The sequence below is a fragment of the Carcharodon carcharias genome, chromosome 6 (assembly GCF_017639515.1).
Source record: "Carcharodon carcharias isolate sCarCar2 chromosome 6, sCarCar2.pri, whole genome shotgun sequence".
In the NCBI taxonomy this organism is placed as follows: domain Eukaryota; kingdom Metazoa; phylum Chordata; class Chondrichthyes; order Lamniformes; family Lamnidae; genus Carcharodon; species Carcharodon carcharias.
The window spans coordinates 25,445,615-25,467,985 of record NC_054472.1 but is presented as its reverse complement, the minus strand read 5'-3'; the positions used below and the strand labels follow the sequence as shown (position 1 = coordinate 25,467,985).

General features: G+C 39.6%; 1 protein-coding gene and 1 long non-coding RNA gene across 2 annotated transcripts in view; one reads left to right on the top strand and one right to left on the bottom strand.

The window, feature by feature from the left end:
- The window catches only part of LOC121278667, a 27,468-nt gene extending 6,993 nt beyond the window's left edge, over positions 1 to 20,475 (bottom strand). The window contains exons 1-2 of the long non-coding RNA XR_005943255.1: positions 20,339 to 20,475; positions 18,647 to 18,802 (exon numbers count right to left, since the gene is read on the bottom strand). This is a non-coding gene — a long non-coding RNA (uncharacterized LOC121278667). The remainder of the gene's footprint in view (positions 1 to 18,646; positions 18,803 to 20,338) is intronic.
- The window catches only part of LOC121278666 (protein disulfide-isomerase TMX3-like), a 141,173-nt gene extending 118,802 nt beyond the window's left edge, over positions 1 to 22,371 (top strand). The window contains exons 10-16 of the mRNA XM_041188978.1: positions 100 to 198; positions 1,571 to 1,628; positions 5,762 to 5,815; positions 12,628 to 12,684; positions 14,992 to 15,121; positions 15,745 to 15,813; positions 18,677 to 22,371. Coding sequence (XP_041044912.1) covers positions 100 to 198; positions 1,571 to 1,628; positions 5,762 to 5,815; positions 12,628 to 12,684; positions 14,992 to 15,121; positions 15,745 to 15,813; positions 18,677 to 18,970 — 761 coding nt within the window. The 3' untranslated portion in view covers positions 18,971 to 22,371. The remainder of the gene's footprint in view (positions 1 to 99; positions 199 to 1,570; positions 1,629 to 5,761; positions 5,816 to 12,627; positions 12,685 to 14,991; positions 15,122 to 15,744; positions 15,814 to 18,676) is intronic.

Here is a 22,371-nt window from a genome sequence, read left to right as displayed (position 1 = left end):
GGAAAAATGTTTTCTTTTTTTAAAAATGGTGTTATGACTTTACATTCAAGTTAATTGACAAAATTGACTATATCGGTTCTTAAACTTTTCTCCCCTCAGAATATGAAGATGGTGATCTGTCGTCATGGGTGACCAAAGAAAGATTTTTAGGATATGTTCACATTGATGGTTTCACTTTATATGAACTCGCAGAGACAGGTACCTTACAGTTTCATTCTTACATCTTTCATGAATGTTTTTGTCTTAAAATTACATGTTTCTTTATGATTTGAAATAGCTCTTAAATAAATTTGCAGAGATTTTATATTTGATTGACCGAAAGCTTACATCCTCAATCCTCATAATGTACGTTCCTGGCTTTACCTAAATTATTGGAGGATTTAACATGTGAAAAGTGAGCTGAATGCTCTCAGGAAAATGACAGCTTGTCTAAGTTAATGAGCCAGAAGAACAAAGGAACATTGACCTAAAGGAATGAACATTATAGAAATGGCAGGTGTGGTGACAAAACCTAATGGATGGCAGGAAGCAAATTTTAAGATGGAGATTTATGGTATGCAGTTAATGAAATGATACTTCATTGAGCTTTAAGGCCCTCTGCTGCAGGGAACAGCTGCACTGGTTCTGTGAGAAATTTTTCCATGCTTTCCTATCTCCAGGAGAAGGAAAGGAAACTAAAGAAAACGATTCATAAACTCAAATATGGGTGAAATCTTATTTTTTTTTTTGAAAACTAGCCCTCAATTTGATTGTAAAATAAAATGCTTCTGGTTTAGCAGGGTGATTTTTTTCGAGTGCCTCTAAATCATGAATTTGTGCTGAATTAACTACAATGCCAGGTCCTGTGCACCTCAACATTCAATCCCAGTGATGTGCATTCTTGCCCTTGACCTCAGAGTAACATCCCAATGAATGCTTAGTTCAGAATTTAGAGTTGCTGTGCCCTTAAGTTTATTGGACTTTAAGTGACCTGCAGGTTTCTGTCTGGTTTAGCTGTTTTTTGACATGTTTTCTGCAGTGTCAGAAATAATTTTACAGTAATTAGGAAAACTTTGCACACACTGATCAAACACTTCAAAAATTAAAATACCATAGAACATCGTATTGATTGACAAATGTTAGTCCAGACATAAGTGTATATCTTCTTTTATTATATATAATTGTTTTAAATGGACTTGTTGCATTAGCTTAAAATTGCAGCTAAATGGGGCTTTGTAAATAGCGAGATATTTCTGAAAGACTTAAAGAGAAATGGAAAACCAGTGATAGGGAACAAAGTAAGTACAAAGATGCAGAAAGTAAAAAAGTCAGTATGTAACAGATCTAATAAATGGAAAGCAAAAGCAGAGGTGAGAGGAACCATCAATGCTGTTGATAGCCACTAGAAAATCACATGGTGTTCATGTGTTAGCCATAAAAAAAAGTTTTACAATTTCTGACATTTTTTGGCTGATGCTGTACCTGTTCAAAAACACATGGTGCTCATGCTAAGAGAGGAGTGTTCATGCATTCTTGAATTGCTTTGAACTGAAATCCTTCACTTCTTCCAATGCCTGTTTTATTTCTTCAGGAAAACTGGTGGTGGTTGCAGTAATTGACAGCAAGAATTCATCCAAGGAGCATGCTAGGTGAGACAGTGTTCTTAATAGTGTTGCTAAGCTTCTAGAATTTACCCTAGAAACTCCAGAAATTGCCAATTTAATCTAGTGGATTCATATGAACAAACTTGGAGAAAAGTCAGGGGCATTAAAAAATTGTTTTTTCATTTTCTTTGACCACTGATTTATTAGTTATAAAGGTATTGGAGATGGGGGGTGGGGGAAAAGGCCATCTTACTGGGTAATGTGGCAAGGGGCATGTGATGAAACGTCAAGCAATATGTTAAACCAGGGTGGACAGCCATAGCGTACCTTCAACAGTACATGTTCGGTTGAATATTGCTTCGTATCTGGCATTGTACTCCAAAAACTGACCTTTTACAATTATTTTTTGGTCATGTTCTGGAACAGTAAATATTTAACATATGCTGTCAATACTGTACTTTTCACTTGAAGCCATTTTTTTGTCATCTTGTATACTGCACTGTAATGGCAATGGCCAGGCAAATGAGGACAGGGTTGAGCCTGGTGTTTTAGGCCCTAATACAAATGATCCTGCTTCTTCAGTGCAAACCTTATATTACAAATTTTATTTTAACTATTTCTTTTGTGAGCATTATGGGAAATGCTCACGTCCTTCTACTTTCCTCCCCCCAGTTCACACACGCCCTTCAAAGATCCTTACAGTGACGGTCATTTCATAATGTTGGTGCCATTATCCTATGGAAGTTAAAATAAAATACATAGGGCTGGGGAAATCCTTAAAAACAAAGAGAGCATCTGATTAGTTGATAATAATTGGTGACAAATATAATGAGGAATTGAGGAATGGCATGCTATTTTGAAGGGTTCAACCAATGTTTTACTTCAGTCAACATATCAATCATCAGTTCTTTAACATAGTATTTCATTAGTCCCAAACAGCTCCTAGATGGATCTAAATGTGCCTCACACTCATCGTGGTCAACTACATTTGTAAGGAAAGAAAGAAAAACATGATATTCTGATTAAACAGCCATTTTTCTTTACGCACACTATTTGACATTACTATCCCATATAAATCATTTATTGGCTGTTCCACTAAATTATTATTTTTCTCTCTCACACAATATTGGCGATGTACATGAAATATTGTGTATGTATAAAATATTTATTTACGTATTAAAAATATTGTACTTTTTTGTTCAAATCATCCAGCACGTCTGAAACTGACAATTTAACATTGTTATTTTTTCCCCACACTTGTGTTCCACAAGGATATGTGAGCTAAGTTGGAAAGCAGGAAAATTAGAGGGACATCTGTGCCTTCAAGAAAAAATATTGAACTTTGAAAACTTTCGTTATTGGGTTTTTATCACCCTTGTGAATTTGTATTCACTTCTTGATGAACTGGCCCCAAAATATGTAAAAAGTAGTCCTTGCAAATAGAATCTGGATAAATATCATGCAGCTGTTTTCTGAGCTCTGCTCTGCTTTGAAACTCTACATCCCACTAAAGGCCTTTTTATAAGGTTGGCATGAATGCTGAGTGTACACTTGCCCCAGTTTCACCATCTGTAGTATTTTCACATTATTTCCAACACTGTAATTATGAACAAATTCTATCTGAAGCTATCCTTGGATTACTCTAATGGTAGAGTTTACAGTCCTTCAAATAGTTGTAATTATCAAGTCTTTGGCGAGCGTATTTCTTCATTTTTTATATTGTTGGCGATCAGAAAAGTTCTTGCCTGTTTCTGCCCTCATTAAACAGGCATCTTATAGTTAACGTAAGGAAAGTATAGCGGGTTCCTGCCCTAAAAACTCTTAGTTAGGTGCATTTGATTCTACTAGTTGCAAAAATTGCTTTCTACAAGGATGGAAACTTATCACTTTCAATGAAGAATGATAACTGCTATGCCAAAACTGAATATCATCATTAAGTGCTCATGGGTCATGCATATAAGTTTAAAGCTTTCTTGTAGCTACCTCAGCGAGGCATCTCAACTCCAAGTTCAAAACAAGATATGGTAATATGTTAGAACAAACTTTTATATTTTACACTACCTTTGAAAGCAAATAATGTGCACTAATGTGCAAGTAACCTGGAATACAGAGTTACAATTTCAAGTGAGAGAAATGTATTCAATTTACTCCAGGTTTACTGCAAAAGACCTGTGTAAAGATTTAGGGAGTACAATTTTATTGGAAGTTCTGTTGAGTTGAGTATGCAAGGACTCCTTTTACCAAGGAAAGCTCCAAATAAACACAGAAAAGGACTTAACTGGACGCAAGTATTGGTTCCAGAAACCAACCATGCTCTAAAATATTATCAGCCAATGTTCTCCATTTTTTTTGGCATAAACATAAACTTACAAACATAAGAAATGGAGTGGGAGCAGGCCATTCAATGCCTTGAGGCCTGCTCCATCATTCAGTAAGATTATGGTTGATCTTCTACCTTCCTGAGCTATCAAGGAATTAATGATTAGCTTGCCAATTGATCATGTAGGTGGTTTGGATCTACTTTATCAATTCAATAATCAGTTCTTACACATAAGAGAAATATATCATTTCAATTTGTGTTTGGAAAAAATAATTTTGCTCACTTTTATTAAAGAAATTGTGAATTGTCTCAATTTGCCAAATCTCGTATCTCTTGTCAACACCCTCTCTGACCTCATCTTATCTGTAAGACATAACATTTGCTCTTTTAATTCCTTTCCTACTAAAAGGTTGACTGCCCAACTTGCCTCTGGTACTGTCCTTTTGACTTTCAAATCCACCGTCATCAGCTGTCCTAAAAAATCCTACCGTCTCTCCTTGCAAACTACCATCCCATTTTGAACTACTTTTTCCTCTCCAATGTTCTTGAACATGTTGTCTGTCTTTGCTGCAAGTCCCTGTTGGAATTACTCCAGTCAGGTTTCTGCCTCTACCACAATGCCAAAGTCACAAATGACATCCTTTGACTGTAACTATGGTGCATTATCCCTCCTTGACTTTGCAAACTTTGACATGGTTGAACACACTGTCCTCCTCTTCTCAGTTCGGGCTGCCCTTGCTTGGTTCCATTTTTGGCTATCCAATTGTAACCAGAATATCAATAGCAATGACATCTCTTCCCGCCATGCATCATTGCCTGCACAGTCCATGGATTCATCACCGATCCTCTCCTCTTCCTCTGTATTTAGATGCTTCCCTTGGCAATGTTATCTGCAGACATGGGGTCAATGCCCACATGATACCCAAGTCTAACACCCCAGCACCCCCTTCAGCCTGTCCACTGCCTCTGTATTGCCAGATTGCTTGCCCAATATCTAGTCTTGAAGGAAGTAAAATTTCCTCACTTAACTCCTGATCCTAACCCCCACATCCCCTGCTCCCTTCCCCCAAATAAACTCTGTGCCCCTGCTACCGATTCCATCCCTCTCCATTGCCACTGGCTCAGGCTAGCCACGTCTGCTTGCAGCTTCAGTGTCCCATTTGATCATGCCCTGAGGTTCTGAACATCTGTTCTAACATTGTCTCTGCCCCAACATCTGGTGCTGAAATCCTCATCTGTGCCTTAGTCACCTTTAGACTCAACTATCCCAACAGTCTTCCTACTGCACTCCCACCTTCCACCCTCTAAATTTTAGCTAATTGCAAAACCTTCTGGCCTGTATCCTGTCCCTCTCACCCATTAGCTCTACCCTTACTGACCTGCAATGGCACCTAGTCTCCCAAAGCTTTGAATTTAAAATCTGCATCCTCAAGATTGTATCCCTTTGTGGCTTAATTTCTCCTTACCACTGTAAGCCTCTCATGCCCTACAAGCCCAGCAACTAAATTCCCCATTCTTCTATTCACTCGTCCTCTTACACATGCTTCTCTTCCTCATGCACCTCTTCCTCCTCATTCGTCCTGTGCATCTCCACCATCTCATGCACCACATTCTCCTACTCAGCCTTGTCTTCCTCTACCCCCTCTACATCTTGCTGCTCACCCTGTTTTTGATGTGTTGCTATGCTTCAGAAAAGTCTTTTTCAGCCAAACTCTATGCTAATTTGGGTGACATTTTATGCACTCTAGCTAACTGACTAAAGAACCAGGTGGAAAAAATACCTGCATCTTGCATAGCTAATACTATTCTTGTTCCCTGAGCAATGTTTTTTTATATTTATTACATTATTCTTTTCCAGCTTAAAGGCCATTACACATGAAGTTGCTACTGGATACAGAGAGCAGTTTCACAGGTTTGTTGATAAACACTTTGAGGATATAGTAAACATTGAAGAGGGTAATAGCAAATTTCAGGAGGACAGGGTGAGGAAATGGGCAAGACACATGGCAGATTAAATTTAGTGCAAAGTTATCTGAAGTGATGCATTTTGGAAAGAAGAATGAGGAGACGCAATTGAAACAAAATGGCACAATTTTAAAGTGGGTGCAGGAACAGGGAGGCCTGAGGCTCACGTACACAATCTTTGAAGATAGCAGGAGCAGTTGATAAGACAGTTATAAAATGCTTACTAGATCTAGGCTTTAATAGGAGAGACATAAAGCACAAAAGCAAGAAAGTTACGCTCAACCTTTATAGAACACTGATTAGGCCCCAGCTGGAGTGTTGTGTCCAATTCTGGAAACCACACTCTAGGAAGGACATCAAGGCCTTGGAGAGGGTGTAGAGGAAATTGACTAGACTGATATGAGGGCTGAGGGACTTCAAGTCATGTCAATCAACTAGATAAACTAGGATTGATCACCTTGGAGCATAGAATGTTAAGGGGAGATTTAATAGGGATGCTTAAACTTAATGAAGGTACATAGGGAGAAACTGTTTACATTGGCAGAAGGGTCAGTGATCAAAGGATACAGATTTAAGGCAATTGGCATAAGAACCAAATGGGAGATGAGAATTTTTTTATGTAGTGAGTTATACTGTTCTGGAGTACACTGCCTGAAAGGGCAGTAGAAGTATATTCAATACTAACTTTCAAGAGGGAATCAGATGTAGTTCTAAAAGGGAAAAATTTAAAGAACTATGGGGAGTGAGATTAATTGAATAACTAATTGAAACAAAATGGAACAATTTGATAACTAAGAAGGCTAATGGAATTCTATCCTTTATTACGTGAGGAATTGAACATAAAAGTAAGGATGTTATGCTTCAGTTACACAGGGCATTGGTGAGACTGCATCTTGAATACTGTGTGCAGTTTTGTCTCCTTATTTAAGGAAGGATGTAAATGCATTGGAGGCGGCTCAGAGGAGGTTTACTAGATTGATACCTGGAATGAGTGGGTTGTTTTATGAGAAAAGGTTGGACACACTGAGCTTGTTTCCACTGGAGTTTAGAAGAGTGAGAAGTGATTTCAGTTGAAGTATGTAAGATTCTGAACAGCCTCAACAAGGCGGATGTGGAAAGGATGTTTCCTCTGTGGGTGCGTCCAAAACTAGGGTGCACTGTTTTAAAATTAGGGGCTGTCCTTTTAGGACAGAGATGAGAATTTTTTTCTGAGGATTGTGTAACTTTGGAACTCTCTGCCTCTGAGATGTGGTCATTGAATATTTTTAAGGCGGAGATAGATAGATTCTTATTAGGCAAGGGAATCCAAGGTTATTGGGGATAGATACAAATAGATCAGCCATGATATTGAATATCAGAGCAGGCACGAGGGACCAAATGGCCTCCTTCTCCTATTTCGTATATTCATATGTATGTTTGTAACCCTTTGAAAGAGCCTTCATCATGGGCCAAATGTGCTGTATTCTTTGAATCTATAAATGCTTCCTGTCTCCAAGGAAAGCTTCTGAAATCTTAATTCATTCTCCTCAAAGCTAATTGTGGTAGCACATACATATTTATTTCAATATTGAAGCTCTGGCATTAAACTCCATTTCCCTTGGCAGTTTGCATATAATCAATATTCTACTCAGAACAGAATAGGGAATTGCAAAAACATCATATTCAAAAAAAAAATTAATTAGGATATTATTGCAATGCCTCAGACTCTTTTTCATAACCTTATTGAAACAAATTGGGAGAGGGAAATAAATAAGTGAAAAGCTACATATTCAAAAGGCACCTATCTAGATAACAAATGTACAGTGTTTGCATTTAACGTGATATATTCATTATGATACTGCCCATAAAAATTTCATATAAACAAACCATAATAGGTTTGTAAAAGATATGTAAATGTTTTATTGCTTTAGAAAAGTTACCTGCCTGTCCTTCTTACATAATTGTCCTCAACGTAATGCCAAAGTCACTGAGTATTCCACTATAAGAGGGAACTGTAAAATGCCAATAGTATCTTCACCCAAGTCTTGTCTTATCTTTTCTGCTAAAATAAAAATGAATCCAAAAGTTTTGTAAGCATGTAAACAGTAAGGAGGAGTGGGGCTGATTCGGCCCAAAAAAGGGGATCTACGCATGGAGGCAAAGGGCATGGCCGGGGTACTAAATGAGTGTTTGCATCTGTCTGCACCAAGGAAGGAAACCAAAAGAGGAGGTAGTTGAGATGATGGATGAACTAAAAATTGGTAAAGAGGAGGTTTTAGAAAGGGTGACTTTCCTTTAAAGTTGATAATTAATCAGGACTGGGTGGGATGATGGTGGATCAGAGAATGCTGAGGAAAGTAGGGTTGGAAGTTGCAGAGGTACTAACCATAATTTTCCAACCCTAGACCAAAGGGATGGTGTCACAGGACTGGAGGATTCCAAATGTTACACCCTTATTCAAAAAGGGGTGTAAGGATAAATCCAGCAACTACAGGCTAGTCAGTTTCAGTGGTGGGATAGATTTTGGAGATGATATTCTGGGACAAAATTAACAGTCACTACCAGCATGGTTTTCAAAAGGCAAAAATCGTGTTTAACTAACTTGATTGAGTTTTTTGATGAGGTAACCAAGATGGTCGATGAGGTAGTGTTTGATGCATATGAGCTTCCAAAAGGTGTTTGATAAAGTGCCACCTAATAGACTTGACAGCAAATTTGAAGCTCATGAAATAAAAAGGAAAATGGCAGTATAGATATGATGTTGACTGAGTGACAAAAAATAGAAAGTAGTAGTAAACTGTTGTTTTTCAAGGAAGGTCCCAGGTGCGGCAATAGGGCCACTGTTTTTCTTGAGATATATTAATTGCCTAGACTTGTTTGTGCAGGGAACAATTTCAAAATTTGCAGACGACAGAAAAGTTGGAAGTGTTGTGTACTGTGAAGAGGATAGTGATAGATTTCAAGAGGGCATAGGCTGGTGGGGTGGGCAGACATGTGGCAGAAATGTAAAGTGGTTCATTTTGGTAGAAAGAATGAGGGGAGGCAATGTAATGAGAACAATTCTAAAAATATTTCTGGAATGGAAAGACTTGAGGGTATAAATGCTGAAATTGTTGAAGCTGGCAGGTCAGGTTGAGAAAGTGCTCATAAGGTCATATGAGATCATGGGCTTTATATATAGAGGCATAGATTTCAAAAACAAGGAAGTTATGATGAACCTTTATAACACACTAGTTTGGCCTCAACTGGACAGGGGGAGGGGACACAGAATGTTAGCAGCATAGGGACACATCATAATACAGTAAAACAATCAAGTAAGAGGGAGTACAGCTGCAATAACTTCAGGGGAGTAAGGCAAGGCTGGATGGCCTTTACTTTAATGCCAGGAGTATTACAGGAAAAATGGATGAGTTTAAGGTGAGGATTGACATGTGGAATTGTGATATAGTAGCCATCACTGAGATATGGTTGATGGAAGGGCAGGATTGGCAGCTCAACATTCCGGGATATAGAATCTTCAGGGGAGGGGGTAAAAGAGGAGGAGGTGTTGCATTATTAGTTAAGGAATCAGTTACCGCAGGAAGGAGAGATGATATCTTGGAGGGGGCATCGAATGAAACTTTGTGGGTAGAGCTTAGGAATAAAAAAGGGGCAACCACATTATTAGGTGTTTATTAGAGACCCCAGTTAGTCAGTGGGAAATTGAGGAGCAAATATGTGCACAATTTGTGGAAATGTGTAAGAACAATAACAATAGGGTTAGGTGATTTCAACTTTCCCAACATTAATTGGGATAGACATAGTGTTAAGGGCTTAGATGGAGTGGATTTCCTGAAATTTGTACAGGAGAACATTTTAGGTCAATATGTAAAGGGTCCAACAAGGGACGGTGCATTGCTGGATCTAATTCAGGGGAATGAAGCTGGATAGGTGGTTGAGGTGGTGGCAGGGGAGCATTTTAGCGATAGCGACCACAACATGGTACAGTTTAAGTTTGTTATGGACAAAGAAATCAACAGGTTGCAAAAAAATGTTTTGGACTGGGGGAGAGTAGATTTTAGTAAAATAAGGCAGGATCTGGCCAAGGTAGACTGGGAACAGTTACTTGTGGGGAAATCTACAGAGGAACAGTGCGGGGTATTCAAAAAGGAAATGGGGAGGGTACAGGCTCAACATAGGAAGGAGTAACAAGCCCAGAGAACCATGGATGACTAGAGATATTCAGGTTACGATGAGAAGGAAAGGAGAGGCTTTTAGCAGGTACAAGGGAAGCAAATCAGCAGAGGCATTAGTGAAGTACAGACAGTGCAGGGTGGAGCATAAGAAAGCAATTAGGAGAGCAAAGAGGGGATATGAGAAAGCTCTGGCTGGTAAAAGTAGGGAAAATCCCAAGATATTCTATAAGTATATCAATGAGAAGAGGATAACCAGAGATAGAGTAGGGCCCATAAGGAACCAAAGGGGCAGTCTATGGGTGGAGCCAGAGGACATCGCTAGAGTGTTGAATGAATACTTCACATCAGTCTTCACCTAAGAGAATGATGATGAAGGTATTGAACTCTGGGAGAGAGACTGTTAGGTTCTAAAGCAAATTGATATAGGGAATGACAAGGTATTGGAGGTGTTGGCAGGCTTAAAAGTGGACAAATCTCCAGGTCTGGATGATTTGTGCCCCAGACTGCTGAGGAAGGCAAGGGAGGAGATCGCGGGGGCTCTGACCCAAATTTTTAATTCCTCTCCGGCCATGGCGGAGGTGCCAGAGGACTGGAGAACAGCCTAATGTGGTTCTATTTAAGAAGGGTTGTAGAGAGAAGTCAGGGGACTACAGGCCAGTGAGTCTCACGTCAGTGGTAGGGAAACTATTGGAGAAAGTTCTGAAGGAGAGTATCTGTCTCCACTTGTTAGAGGCAAGGTTTGATCAGGGATAGTCAGCATGGCTTTGTCAGAGGGAGGTCATGCCTAACAAATTTAATCGAATTTTTTGAGGAGCTGACCAGGTGTGTAGATGAGGGTAATGCGGTTGATGTAGTTTATATGGATTTCAGCAAAGCCTTTGACAAGGTCCCACATGGGAGACTTATAAAGAAGGCAAATGCACATGGGATACAAGGTAATTTGATAAGGTGGATTCAAGATTGGCTTAGTTGTAGGAGGCAGAGGGTGATGACAGAAGGATGCTTTAGTGGCTGGTAGCCAGTGTCCAGTGGCATACCACAAGGATCTGTGCTTGGTCCCCTATTTGTCATTTATATAAATGACATAGATGACTATGTGGGGGGGTAGGATTAGTAAGTTTGCGGATGACACAAAGATTGGCCGAGTGGTTAACAGTGAGATTGAGTGTCTTGGGCTACAGGAAGACATAGATGGGATGTCAAATGGGCAGATAAATGGCAGATGGAATTTAACTCTGAAAAGTATGAGGTGATAAACTTTGGAAGGAGTAATTTGACAAGGAAGTATTCAATGAACAGCATGGCACTAGGAAGTTCTGAGGAACAAAGGGACCTTGGCGTGTGTGTCCATAGATCTCTGAAGGCGGAGGGGCATGTTAGTGGGGTGGTGAAAAAGGCATATGGGACACTTGCCTTTATCAATCAAGACATAGATTACAAAAGTAGGGAGGTCATGTTGGAGTTGTATAGAACCTTGGTGAGGCCACAGCTGGAGTACTGCGTGCAGTTCTGGTCGCCACATTATAGGAAGGATATGATTGCACTGGAGGGAGTGCAGAGGAGATTCACCAGGATGTTGCCTGGGATGAAACATTTAAGTTATGAAGAGAGTTTGGATAGACTTGGGTTGTTTTCGTTGGAGCAGGGAAGACTAAGGGGCGACCTGATCGAGGTGTACGAGATTATGACAGGGTGGATAGGGAGCAACTGTTCCCCTTAGTTAAAGGGTCAGTCACAAGGGGGCATAAGTTCAAGGTGAGGGGCAGGAGGTTTAGGGGGGATGTGAGGAAAAACTTTTTTACCCAGAGGGTGGTGACGGTCTGGAATGCACTGCCTGGGAGGGTGGTGGAGGTGGGTTGCATCACATCCTTTAGAAAGTACCTGGATGAGCACTTAGCCTTGAATGTTATAATGTGCCATGGGCCAAGCGCTGGTAAATGGGATTAGGCAGGTAGGTCAGGTGTTTCTCATGTGTCGGTGCAGACTTGATGGGCTGAAGGGCCTCTTCTACTCTGTGATTCTAGGCACCACACTATTGGAAGGATGTGAAGGCTTTCGAGATGGTGCAGGAAAGATTTATGAGAATTGTTCATTGGAGAAGCTGGCGTTTTCCTCAGAAGAGATGGTTGAGAGAGATGTAATAGAAGTGTTCAAAATCATGAAAGGCCGAGACAGAGTAAATAGAGACAAACTGCTCCCATTGGTGGAAAAGTCGAGAATCAAAAACACCAATTTAGGGTGATTGGCAAAAGAACCAATGTCAATATGAAAGTTAAACTTCTGTATACATTGAGTTGTTAGGATCTTGAATGCACTCACTGGGAGTGTTATGGAAGCAGATACAATCGGGTGTTCAAAAGGGAATTGGATGGACAAGCACTTGAAGAGAGAAAATTTGCAGTGTTACAGAGAAAGGGCAGAGGAGTGAGACTAGTTTAGTTGCTATTGCAGGGAGTTGGCATGGACACCTCCTGTGCTGTAACTATCCTGGGAGTTGCCTCCTGTGCTGTAACTATCCTGTAACTCCAAGATTTGCTGCTCGCAATTGTTCTGAGTTGCATAACCTTGTCAAGATTTTTTTTTCATACTGTATTCAATTTAACAGGAATTTCCAATTTGGGCATATAGATGGAGCAGATTACATCAACAGTGTCATAATGGAGTAAGTGTTTATTCATTTTTAACTAATTAAATCCTTGTGAAATTTTGTGACAGGACCTTTTTAACGTATTGTCTGTTTTGAATTCTAACCCCAATGCCTTCAACAGGAAATGTTTCTGGGTGTTAAAATTATTGGTGATTTAGTTGTCTGAAACTCTGGAAAAGTAATTTGTTTGGACCACAGAGGAGGGCACTCTAATACTCATTTTAATCTCTATTGTGTGACTTGCCCCACCAAGCAGTGTACTCATTCAATCTTATTGTCAAATCCTCAGGGAGAAATGAAGTTTCACAGTACTTTTATTTAATCTGGAAAATCACACTGCAACTGGCTGACCTTTCAATCCTTGGTTTTGTTTGCAGTTGGGACCCGCTTCCTTTTCATTCCAAAAATGGAGGAAAGGAAGATTGTATAGAGAGAGAGAGAAAAAAGATTCTACGAACATAAAGACAGAAATGCAGGAAGTTAAATAACTGGAGAAATAGAACAAGAAATCAAAAACTGAGGAAAAATAGAGTCCAAAAGCTAAATTTAAAGATTGAGAACAGTGAGTGACAGCAAGAGAGGATTAAAGATACCAAACGTTTCTCAATCTATGAATTCTGATACAGCAACATTGTGGGGGGTGCTGGCAATGCATTTTGACTGAAGTTCTGAGAAGAGGTAATGTTACTTTTATGATGTGTTTCACATCATTTAATATTTTGAAGGATTTTATCTTTATTTCAGTGTGGGAAATTGCATGTAAGAATAGCATAGAGAGAAATACTTAATATGTGTGCTGCATTAACATTGATGACATTGGGATAAACTATTGCTAAATATTCAGAGGCTGTGTAATAAATAGGATCCTGCAGCAAATTCCAAAATTGTGCCTCAGATGAAAGCAGCGCCATTGCCAATACCTTTTTACGTTTTATCCCCCTTCTTCTGTAGACAGTCTAGTTTGATGACTTCTGGCAGCCTTCTGGTGTCTCACTGAAGTGATTTAGACAGTTTGTTTTTACTATAAGTGGCATAACGGTTGGACCTTATCTTCCTCCTTACATACATGCACATTTTGCAGTGGGATTGCTGGACAGTGATCAGGAGCAAGAACTCTATGGGATTTTCTTCCCACTTCCACCTGTGTTGCCCTGAAGTCCTCACACCAACAAAAGCAACCCCACTTTCATCCCATCTGGTATTGGCCGACTCAGTACCGATACAGGGTCAAACCCACTTTCTGACTTAGCTGGTTTGGTATCATGCTGCAGTGCACTTAATGAGCTATTGGGAGAACCTAGTTTTCTCTGTTTTAATGAGTCTTTAAATATTGATTTTTATTTGTAACTTCACAGAGTAGATTTTACGTGCCCCCGCCTGGTGTGTTTTCGGTGGGGTTGGCACCTAAAATATGTCGGGTACCCAGCCCACCACCTTCCTGTCCACCTCCGATCTGATTCCCAGAATACGGAGGTTGGGGTAAATCTCCCACTAGGCTGCCTGCTCTTAGGTCTGTTGACACCTCAGCTGTCCAACTAATTGGTAATTAAGGGCCTCAATCTGCCTCCGCTGCCATAAAATGCTGGGCAAGTGACAGGCGGGCCAAGAGTGCAAAGGCTGTTTTTGAAAGGGCTTCTTTGAGAATGCAGAAAGGAGGGGGGGGCGCATCAATTGGGGGGTGCCCTGTGTACATCAGCGACACCCCCCCGAAGATGTCACCCACCCTCCTTCGTTCCTTCCCACCTGCCCTCCAAAACCCAGCCCCCCACACCCGCCCCCGCCCCCGATCTCTCTGACTCCTCCCTGCCCTAAATCCCCAGGACTTAGCTATCCCAGGTTGCTCCTCCTGCAGTTCCTTGCAGTCCCAACAGTGCTCACTACTGAGTTCTGGTGCTGCCAGAACTGCTGGAGAGACAGAAGTCTGATTGGCTGGCAGCTGAGAAGGGTGGGACTTGCTGCCCACTGAGGGATAGATGTCCGACCCTGAGCTTGTTAAGCCCGCCCCCACCGTTCAGGACTGACTTTTCTTCCGGGAGGGCAAGCAGTGTGCTGCAAATGTGTTTTGAAATGTGCAAAGGGTAACACCTACACTAATAGTTTTAATATGGAAGTCCATCAATTTCGTCAGTGAACTTGCTAAAGGCGCAGTTCTAACTTCCACCACTAGATGGGACTATAAGTTCAATACCATTCTTATGTACTCGTTATCAGTTCCGTTTAACAAAGTTAATGAAAACCTTTAATAGAAGTGTAAAGCAGAATGTTAGATTACTTCGTATCAACCATTGCTATTTGTTCTAAAAATTGCATATTTTCTTTCAGTGAGGTCACCATTCCTTCCATTGTTGTACTGAATACTTCAAACCAACAATACTTTATACCAGAAACAGCAATTGAGAGCATTGAGGATTTGATTAAGTTTATTAATGACATCATAGAAGGATCAGCACAAGTAAGTTCAAGGATAATAAATACCTTTAATACAAGTTTTTTTTTAAATGGCACGTTTGACCTCTACAAATTTCCCCTGCTCTCTTGTTCCCCACATTCTTCATTTTACCATGGTGGTAGTCAGATTATAAGATGTGTTGTGCATTAAGGTTATGATTTGGTGCATAGGGAGTGTGGGCTTGCTTATAGGATTATTGCTTTTGTGCAGAGCAGAAGAAAACCTATCTAGTGAGAGTTTGAATGTTGCGACAGTATTTTCTCAGAAAGGTATGGGGAATGTTTCAATTTCAGAACCATGTTGGGTCTGGGTGTGATGCTAGGTCAGTTCATCAATGAGTGTTATGCAGAAATTGTTCATCAAAACAACCGCTCAATCAGAAGAATAAGGATGGTATAATTTTCCTAATAGACATTTCTAGAGTACCAAATGTCGCCATTTTATTTGGACTGAATTATACTGTAAACTTGTGAAGTTTGTTTCAAATTTTCTCTTTAGCATCCAGGCCTGATTCACTGTCTTACATTTAACTCCGGTTTTTCAATTTCAAAGATTATTTCTATTTTTTGCAGTTTTGTTTTAATGTTTGACAGTAAATCCAGTTATTTCTTGAACCTGATTTTCAGGCGCAAGGAGGAGACAGTTTCTATTATCGTGTTAGAAGATTGTTATATGATGGAAAATCCACGATATTAGTGAGTATCCACAGATCTTATTTCACTTGCATTCAAATCTAGAATTATCAGGGGTGTGCTTTCCAGGAACCCTACTTCCTAGAAATAAGATGTTGACAGTTAATTTGGCTAAAAATGTACAATACATTTGATTGAGGGGTTATTAAGTGTCCTTTCTTTGTATTTTTAAATCTGCTGCAGGAAGGATAACTTATCATTTAACACACTTCTACACTCTTCTGTCCCTCTGTAAAAAAAAAAGTCCAAAGTTAACAGGTTTCAACAAATTTTTAATTAAAAAAAATATAAAGCTTTACAGAAATGCTACATAGCTCATTGACAGCTTTAAAAAGGTTTCCTTCCTCAAAACCAACTCCCGCCAAAAAGGGGTATTTATCTCCAGCCCACCTGGCACATTTTTGCTTTGGAGGCAAATGTCTGAGTAAAGGAAGCAAAGTTGTGATGCAAGCCTTTGCATAATAAAACAAGAACTTTGGCCTGTAAGAATTTTTAAGTGTTGTTATAGGAATCACATTTTTATTGATATAAAAAGCTTGTTATTTAATGTAAAGTAAATAACGGATACCTTTATTAACCTTGGAGCATATAATTCAAAAGGAAGTATATTTTAAACTGTGTCATCTCTCCTCCAATAAAATCAGACCACTGGAGCACAACTGGTTTAGCCATCCATCATCAGACCTCACTGGGCCACATCTAGCACAAGTGGGCTGCATTCTCTTGCCCAAACCACCCAGCTTCTTTTCTCCCCCTCTCATCAGTCTCCTTAAAACCACCTACCCTGCCCCTTCCCCCATTGTATCCGACAGTTGGACTTCTTTGTCACCGACATTGAGGCCATCTGTTCAGCTCCTTACCCGTCAGGCCAAACATCCTCCAGACTTCTTACCTTACCCTTGAACCCACAATTTTCTAAACTTTCTCTTTGCTACCCTCACCAAGCTCATCCTGTCTATGACACCTAATTTCTATTCCCTTGACCGATTCCCACTAAACTTCTGACCTGCCAAGTACTCTTTCTAGCCCCCATGCTCGTTGACATTGTAAACGGTTCCTTCCTTTCAGGCACTGCTCTCCTTTCTTTCAAAACCCTGCCATAATTACTCCCTCAAAAAGCTGGCACTTGATCCCTTTGATCTTTTGAAGTACTGTTCCATCTTCAATTTTCTTTCCCCCCTCCAAAGTTCTCCAGGTTGTTGCTGCCTCTCAAATCCGTGCCCATCAAACTCAGCGTTTGGATTCCCAAATCAATATCACAAATGGCATTCTCTGATTGTGAACAAAATTCATTATCTCTTCTCTTCCTTCGCAATCTGTCATCAGCTTTTGACATGACCAATCACATCATCTTTACCCAACAACTTCCCTCTGTTGTCCAGTAGGATTATTTTTGCTTTGTTCCACTCTTTCTTATCCAGTTGGAGCCACAGCATCCAGCAATGGCTTCTATCCCAGCTCCCACAGTGCTGCTTCCAGAGTCTCCCAAGGATCTATCCTTGGCCCCTGCCTCTTCCACCTCTGCATGCTGTTCCTTGATGACTTCATCCATAAACATGAGGTCAGCTTTCTACATATACTCTGGCAATACCCATATCAACCTTTCCTACACTTCGTTTGACCCTTATGCTGCCTCTGCGCTGCCAGACTGCCTGCTCAAAACCCAGTCGTGGGGATGAGCCATAGTTTCCTCCAAGTAAGGATAGGCCGCTGACACAACACCGCATGCTCAGCATGAATTCCGTCACCTCCCCAGCCATTGTCCAAGGCTAAACCAAACTCTTCAGAATTCTATTTCCAGACTATTCGGAACCTTTGCATTCTATTCAGCCTCGAGCTCAGTTACCCACATGCTCTACATCACAAAGACCGCCAACTTCAATTCCTACATCGCCCACTTTTGCCAGCCATTGGTTCCTGAAACCCTAATCTGTTTTGCTCTCCCTACCTCCCACCGTTGCAGTGATACCGTCAGCATAAGGACTGCAGTGGTTCCCCATTCTGGGGAATGCCCATCACCAGTTCAAGTCAACTATATAGGGTTGAGCAATAAATCTGATCTTGACAATGCCACCCACATTCCAAGAACAAATTTTTATAAATTTTGCTGCACAGATTACAATACGTTTTGTTATTTGACTGTAAATAATGTAAAATAAAGATTGTTATTTAAAAATAAAGCAAAATATGACTTTAAAATAGGGATTGGATTATATCTCCACAGCCTACTCCAATTATCCCTGCTTCACCAGAATCCTACACATGACTGTGATTCTACAACTTGAATATATATAATGCCTTTACAGTAGAAAAATGTCCAATGCTACAATAGCATGGAGGATCAATTGTGTATTACACGCACACAATTGGCTTTCTCATGTTCTTAAATAATTTCTTTTATATTTAATTCTAAAATTAAATCTGATGTTGTGATGTTCTACTGCTACTGGAAGTTGGGAGAGAGAGAGCTGACTGAAGTATAGGAAATTTCCAGTCGCTAAAAGTAATTAACAGAAATCTTCCATCTGTTATTCTGCATGATATCAAAATGTTACCTAGATCAATGCTCGTGAGGTTCCTCTCAATGCATTTGAAATTTGGACTTGTCTGTGAGAATGATCTAAAATATAGGTCAAAGTCTGAGGCCCCCCCACAAAACATAACAATCACACATCAGTCAGAGTAACCAAGGATTTCATATGACTTTGTCCGGGACAGTTCTTAGTGTTGTAAACTATTACGTTGTTTAACTACAGTTTCATTAAGTGTTCATTTCAAAAAATGTGTTAGGTACCATCCATTAAACTGCTCATATGTAGAGAGGGAAAAAACTGACCTTTTTTGTGTTCTCTTATGCTTCAATTAGTCCGTTTTTAAGACCTCTCCTCTCCTGGGCTGCTTTCTTTTTGGTCTACCTCTGGGTGTTATCAGCATCATGTGTTATGGAATCTGGACAGCTGATGGGGAATATGAACCGGAAGAAGGAGAACTGCTTCAGAACGAAGCCATTGACCAAGGAGATGCGGAAGCCAGTGATGAGGAAAAGGAGGAAAACAATGATGAACATCACAAAGATGATAATGAAGTTAAAGAAAATTCAGAAGAGCTCAAAGATGAAGAACTGGAAGAGAAAACCATGGTAGAAAAGAAAAGGGATTAATGTGTGCTTAAATGCTGAGTTCCCTTTAGGATTTCAAAATAATTGAGTGTATGGGTACATTTTAACATCAGTGAAGATTGTTGGAAATATGATGCAAGTGTTTATTTTTTTGTCTTCCCCAGTTTGACCTGTGCTCTACATAGAGAATTCCTGGGCTAGAAGGTTTTTGAATGATCATGTAAATTACATTTTGTTTCTTAGATGCAGAGTCACAGTGGAACCTCTGTTATCTGCCATAATGGAACGAGTCCTGATTGATCATGGAAATTAGCAGATAATAATTCTGGAGAATCTCCAGAATTTGGTCTTCTGGGTATAATATCCCAAGGCACAGGACAAAGGCCGGTAAAGGTAATAACAGGCTGTGCAGTGAGATGATATCTTACACAAGGCTTTGTCCAGCAAAAAATTGGAATATGATAGGAGTTCCACTATGGTTTTTAAATAGGTATGATGGTTTATGGGAGGTTGTGGGAAAAGAGTTCACATTATGAGCATATTTTCTCCTGTGCATTATTCTACCAATCTTTCCCTCCCTCCTCCTCACCCACTCAATAAGAAGCGAAACAGCTAACGAGAGGCATTATGCCTTATCATACTGGGCATTTGGCTGTTTCTGTAAATAGAAAGTGAGTCATTCTGGTAGAAAATGCAGACTCCTCTCTAATCTTTGGAATATATTGAGACTTTTTCATCATTGCTGTTTGCTTTTGGCCATAAAGAACTGGATTGATTGCCATTTTATTACCCGAACCAGAGACTTCTAAGGTTTTGAAAAATGCATGCTAGGTTTTTTTTGGTTGAAAAATAAACAGTCCCCTTAAGAGATCACCTTCACATTATTCACTTTACCACTAAAAGAATGACTCCAGTATCTCTATTCTTACTGTGTGAACAAAGAATGGAAACCAAGCTGTGATTATTTTGTAACTTTGTGTTTGATAGTTATGAATCTAAAAGTCAAATTGTACTACTATGGCTTTGCAATAAATGTGAAGGAGTTACTGACATCTCATGAAATATAATCCGAAAGCTACTGTTTCAGCAGCTGCAGCTTAAAAATTTCCTTATGATAGCTTTGATAGGAAGTGCAGTGCTCATGAAGAAGTAGCTAACAATAGATCAGGGTAAGCTGCCAATATTTTCAATTTAAATTCAGTTGGGTCTTCCACCCATCTTAAAAAAAAAAGCAATAGAAGCAGGTATTAAAGATATTATTTTTATCCTGCCATGTTACTTGTCTCCAATGTTGAAGTAAGTAGAATATTTCCCCATGAGTGCTACAACTTAATACTGAGAGTTAACTATAAGGTATTTAGTTACTGATACCCTGACAGGATCCCCAAATAAGTACCCATAGACACCTACCTTATATCGGCAGAGGTGTCAACACTTCCTCCTTAACATCAGATGTCGAAGGTGCGGCATCATTTGAGGTCTAAACTCTACCTTACACAAGCAACATCTAAAGTCTATGCAGTACATCTTCATAAGAAGCCTCTCTAAACAAAGTATCGCAGTGCAGTCAAAATTGGTATCTACGGGGCTGTACCGCCAGCACAAAACAGAAGTAGGTTTTACATCTGCATCTGTACAACAGAGATAGGACCAGCTAAGCCAATGCAGTTAGCAGCTACAGAATAAAAGCACTTCCTTGAAACGATGTTAAATATGTTTCTTTGTCAGATCTAATGTACACTGTTAAAGCTCTTTGCGCCTAGTTTTTGAATTAGCAACAGTCAGATAAACCAGCTATTACCACAAACCACTGACTTCTGCAGTAGCATATCCAGCTTAATGCACAACTTGTGATCTTATCTGTTCACAGTAAGTCAGGGATACAGCAAAATTAAGCAGTGTAAACTTGTAAAAATATGGGCCTTGGGCTTATTTGGTTTATTGGATAAAAGTGTTACATGCTGTAATATTGGGACCAGTAAACAGCACCCTTTTGATTCCAGCACTGTGCTTAGTTAGCCACCTCACACAACTGTCGGTAGTAGAGATACCAATGTTATCTTCCACATTCCTGAGCTAGAGGTGGAAACTCGACGAGGCTTCTCACTGCTGATTGCTGCCCAGTGACCCTGTTGAGTGAGACTGCGATTGGGCTCAGCTGAAATGCCATCTTAATCCAATAGCTGGCTGTCACTCGCAGCCTTGTCTTGCAAAAAAATGAATGCTTGGATGCGATAACAGAGGACGCCTGTGACAGAACAGTTTAGCATTGGTCAGCACTTTCAGGAGCGAGAAGTAAACAAAACTTAGGAAAGTGGGGAACAGAAAATAGGATCATGAGGATAAATCGTACCTTTCTCCAAATGTAGTAACAGCTCATGTAAAAGTCGAATACATCTTCCTGTAGTGCAGAGCCCACTTTAGTTTTTCTAGCAATCGAACTGCAATTTAAGTAAATCTATAGATTTTTGTCTTTAAAACTTCCAGAAAAAGGTTTGTTCATAATGAGGAAATAAAAGCAGAATATGGTTAATCTGTAAGTGCTTGTTCCATTGCCACTTATAAAGTAACAGGTGGGGAGCATATTGGCCAATGTGGAACTTCAGTTTTGTTTGTCTCAACAAGCATTACATTAATCATCAGAAAGGAACCAGTTTTAATTTATGAATTTTATATAAACTTATTAAAACTGTTAGTGTCAAACAATTACTGCATGGAGCAGTCAGAAGATAAAACTACTCTTTTAATTATAATGTGCCTCTCGGTGAGATAACTTTCATTATATTATATGGAATCGCTTTTTTAATATTGTTCAAGTGGTTGTGTAAAGGGGAATACTGAAAATAGGCCAAAAACAGATTACTGAATGACAATCATGCTTCTCTGCTCTCCATTTCAAGCCTTTTTCAATAAATTGATCTGTTCCATATCTTTCATTTTAATCTCTGACAAAATATTGCCTATCTTGCTTTTCTGCTGCAATGTAGCTAGCCTGTGAATTAACTTGAATTCAAAATAGAAGGCTCCAGTTACCAGTACCTCTGACATGTTTGGACAAAAACTTAATTTAGAATTTATATTGGAACAGGAATATTCATTTTCATGAGGCATTGACTGTACTACATCAAAGAAAATGTTATAGTAACTGGCAGTGACTCTGGAAATGGAGAGCCACACATTAGTTTTAGAATAACCTTTTTATCCACTTCATTTGTCTGAGTGGTTAGTCCTGATTGGATCTAGATTTCCAGACCAAGTTTCTTAATAGAATGCTGATAAGTAACTGAATTCCACTTTTCTTAGTACAGAGGTTATTGTTGCAAGTTTGCTGTCAAAACCACTTACTGATGTACTAACTCATTTTATTATGCTGGAGTATGCATTTAGCTTTGTTTTATGGGCAATGATAGTTTGTTTTGTATAAATAAAGTTAAGAAAACCTT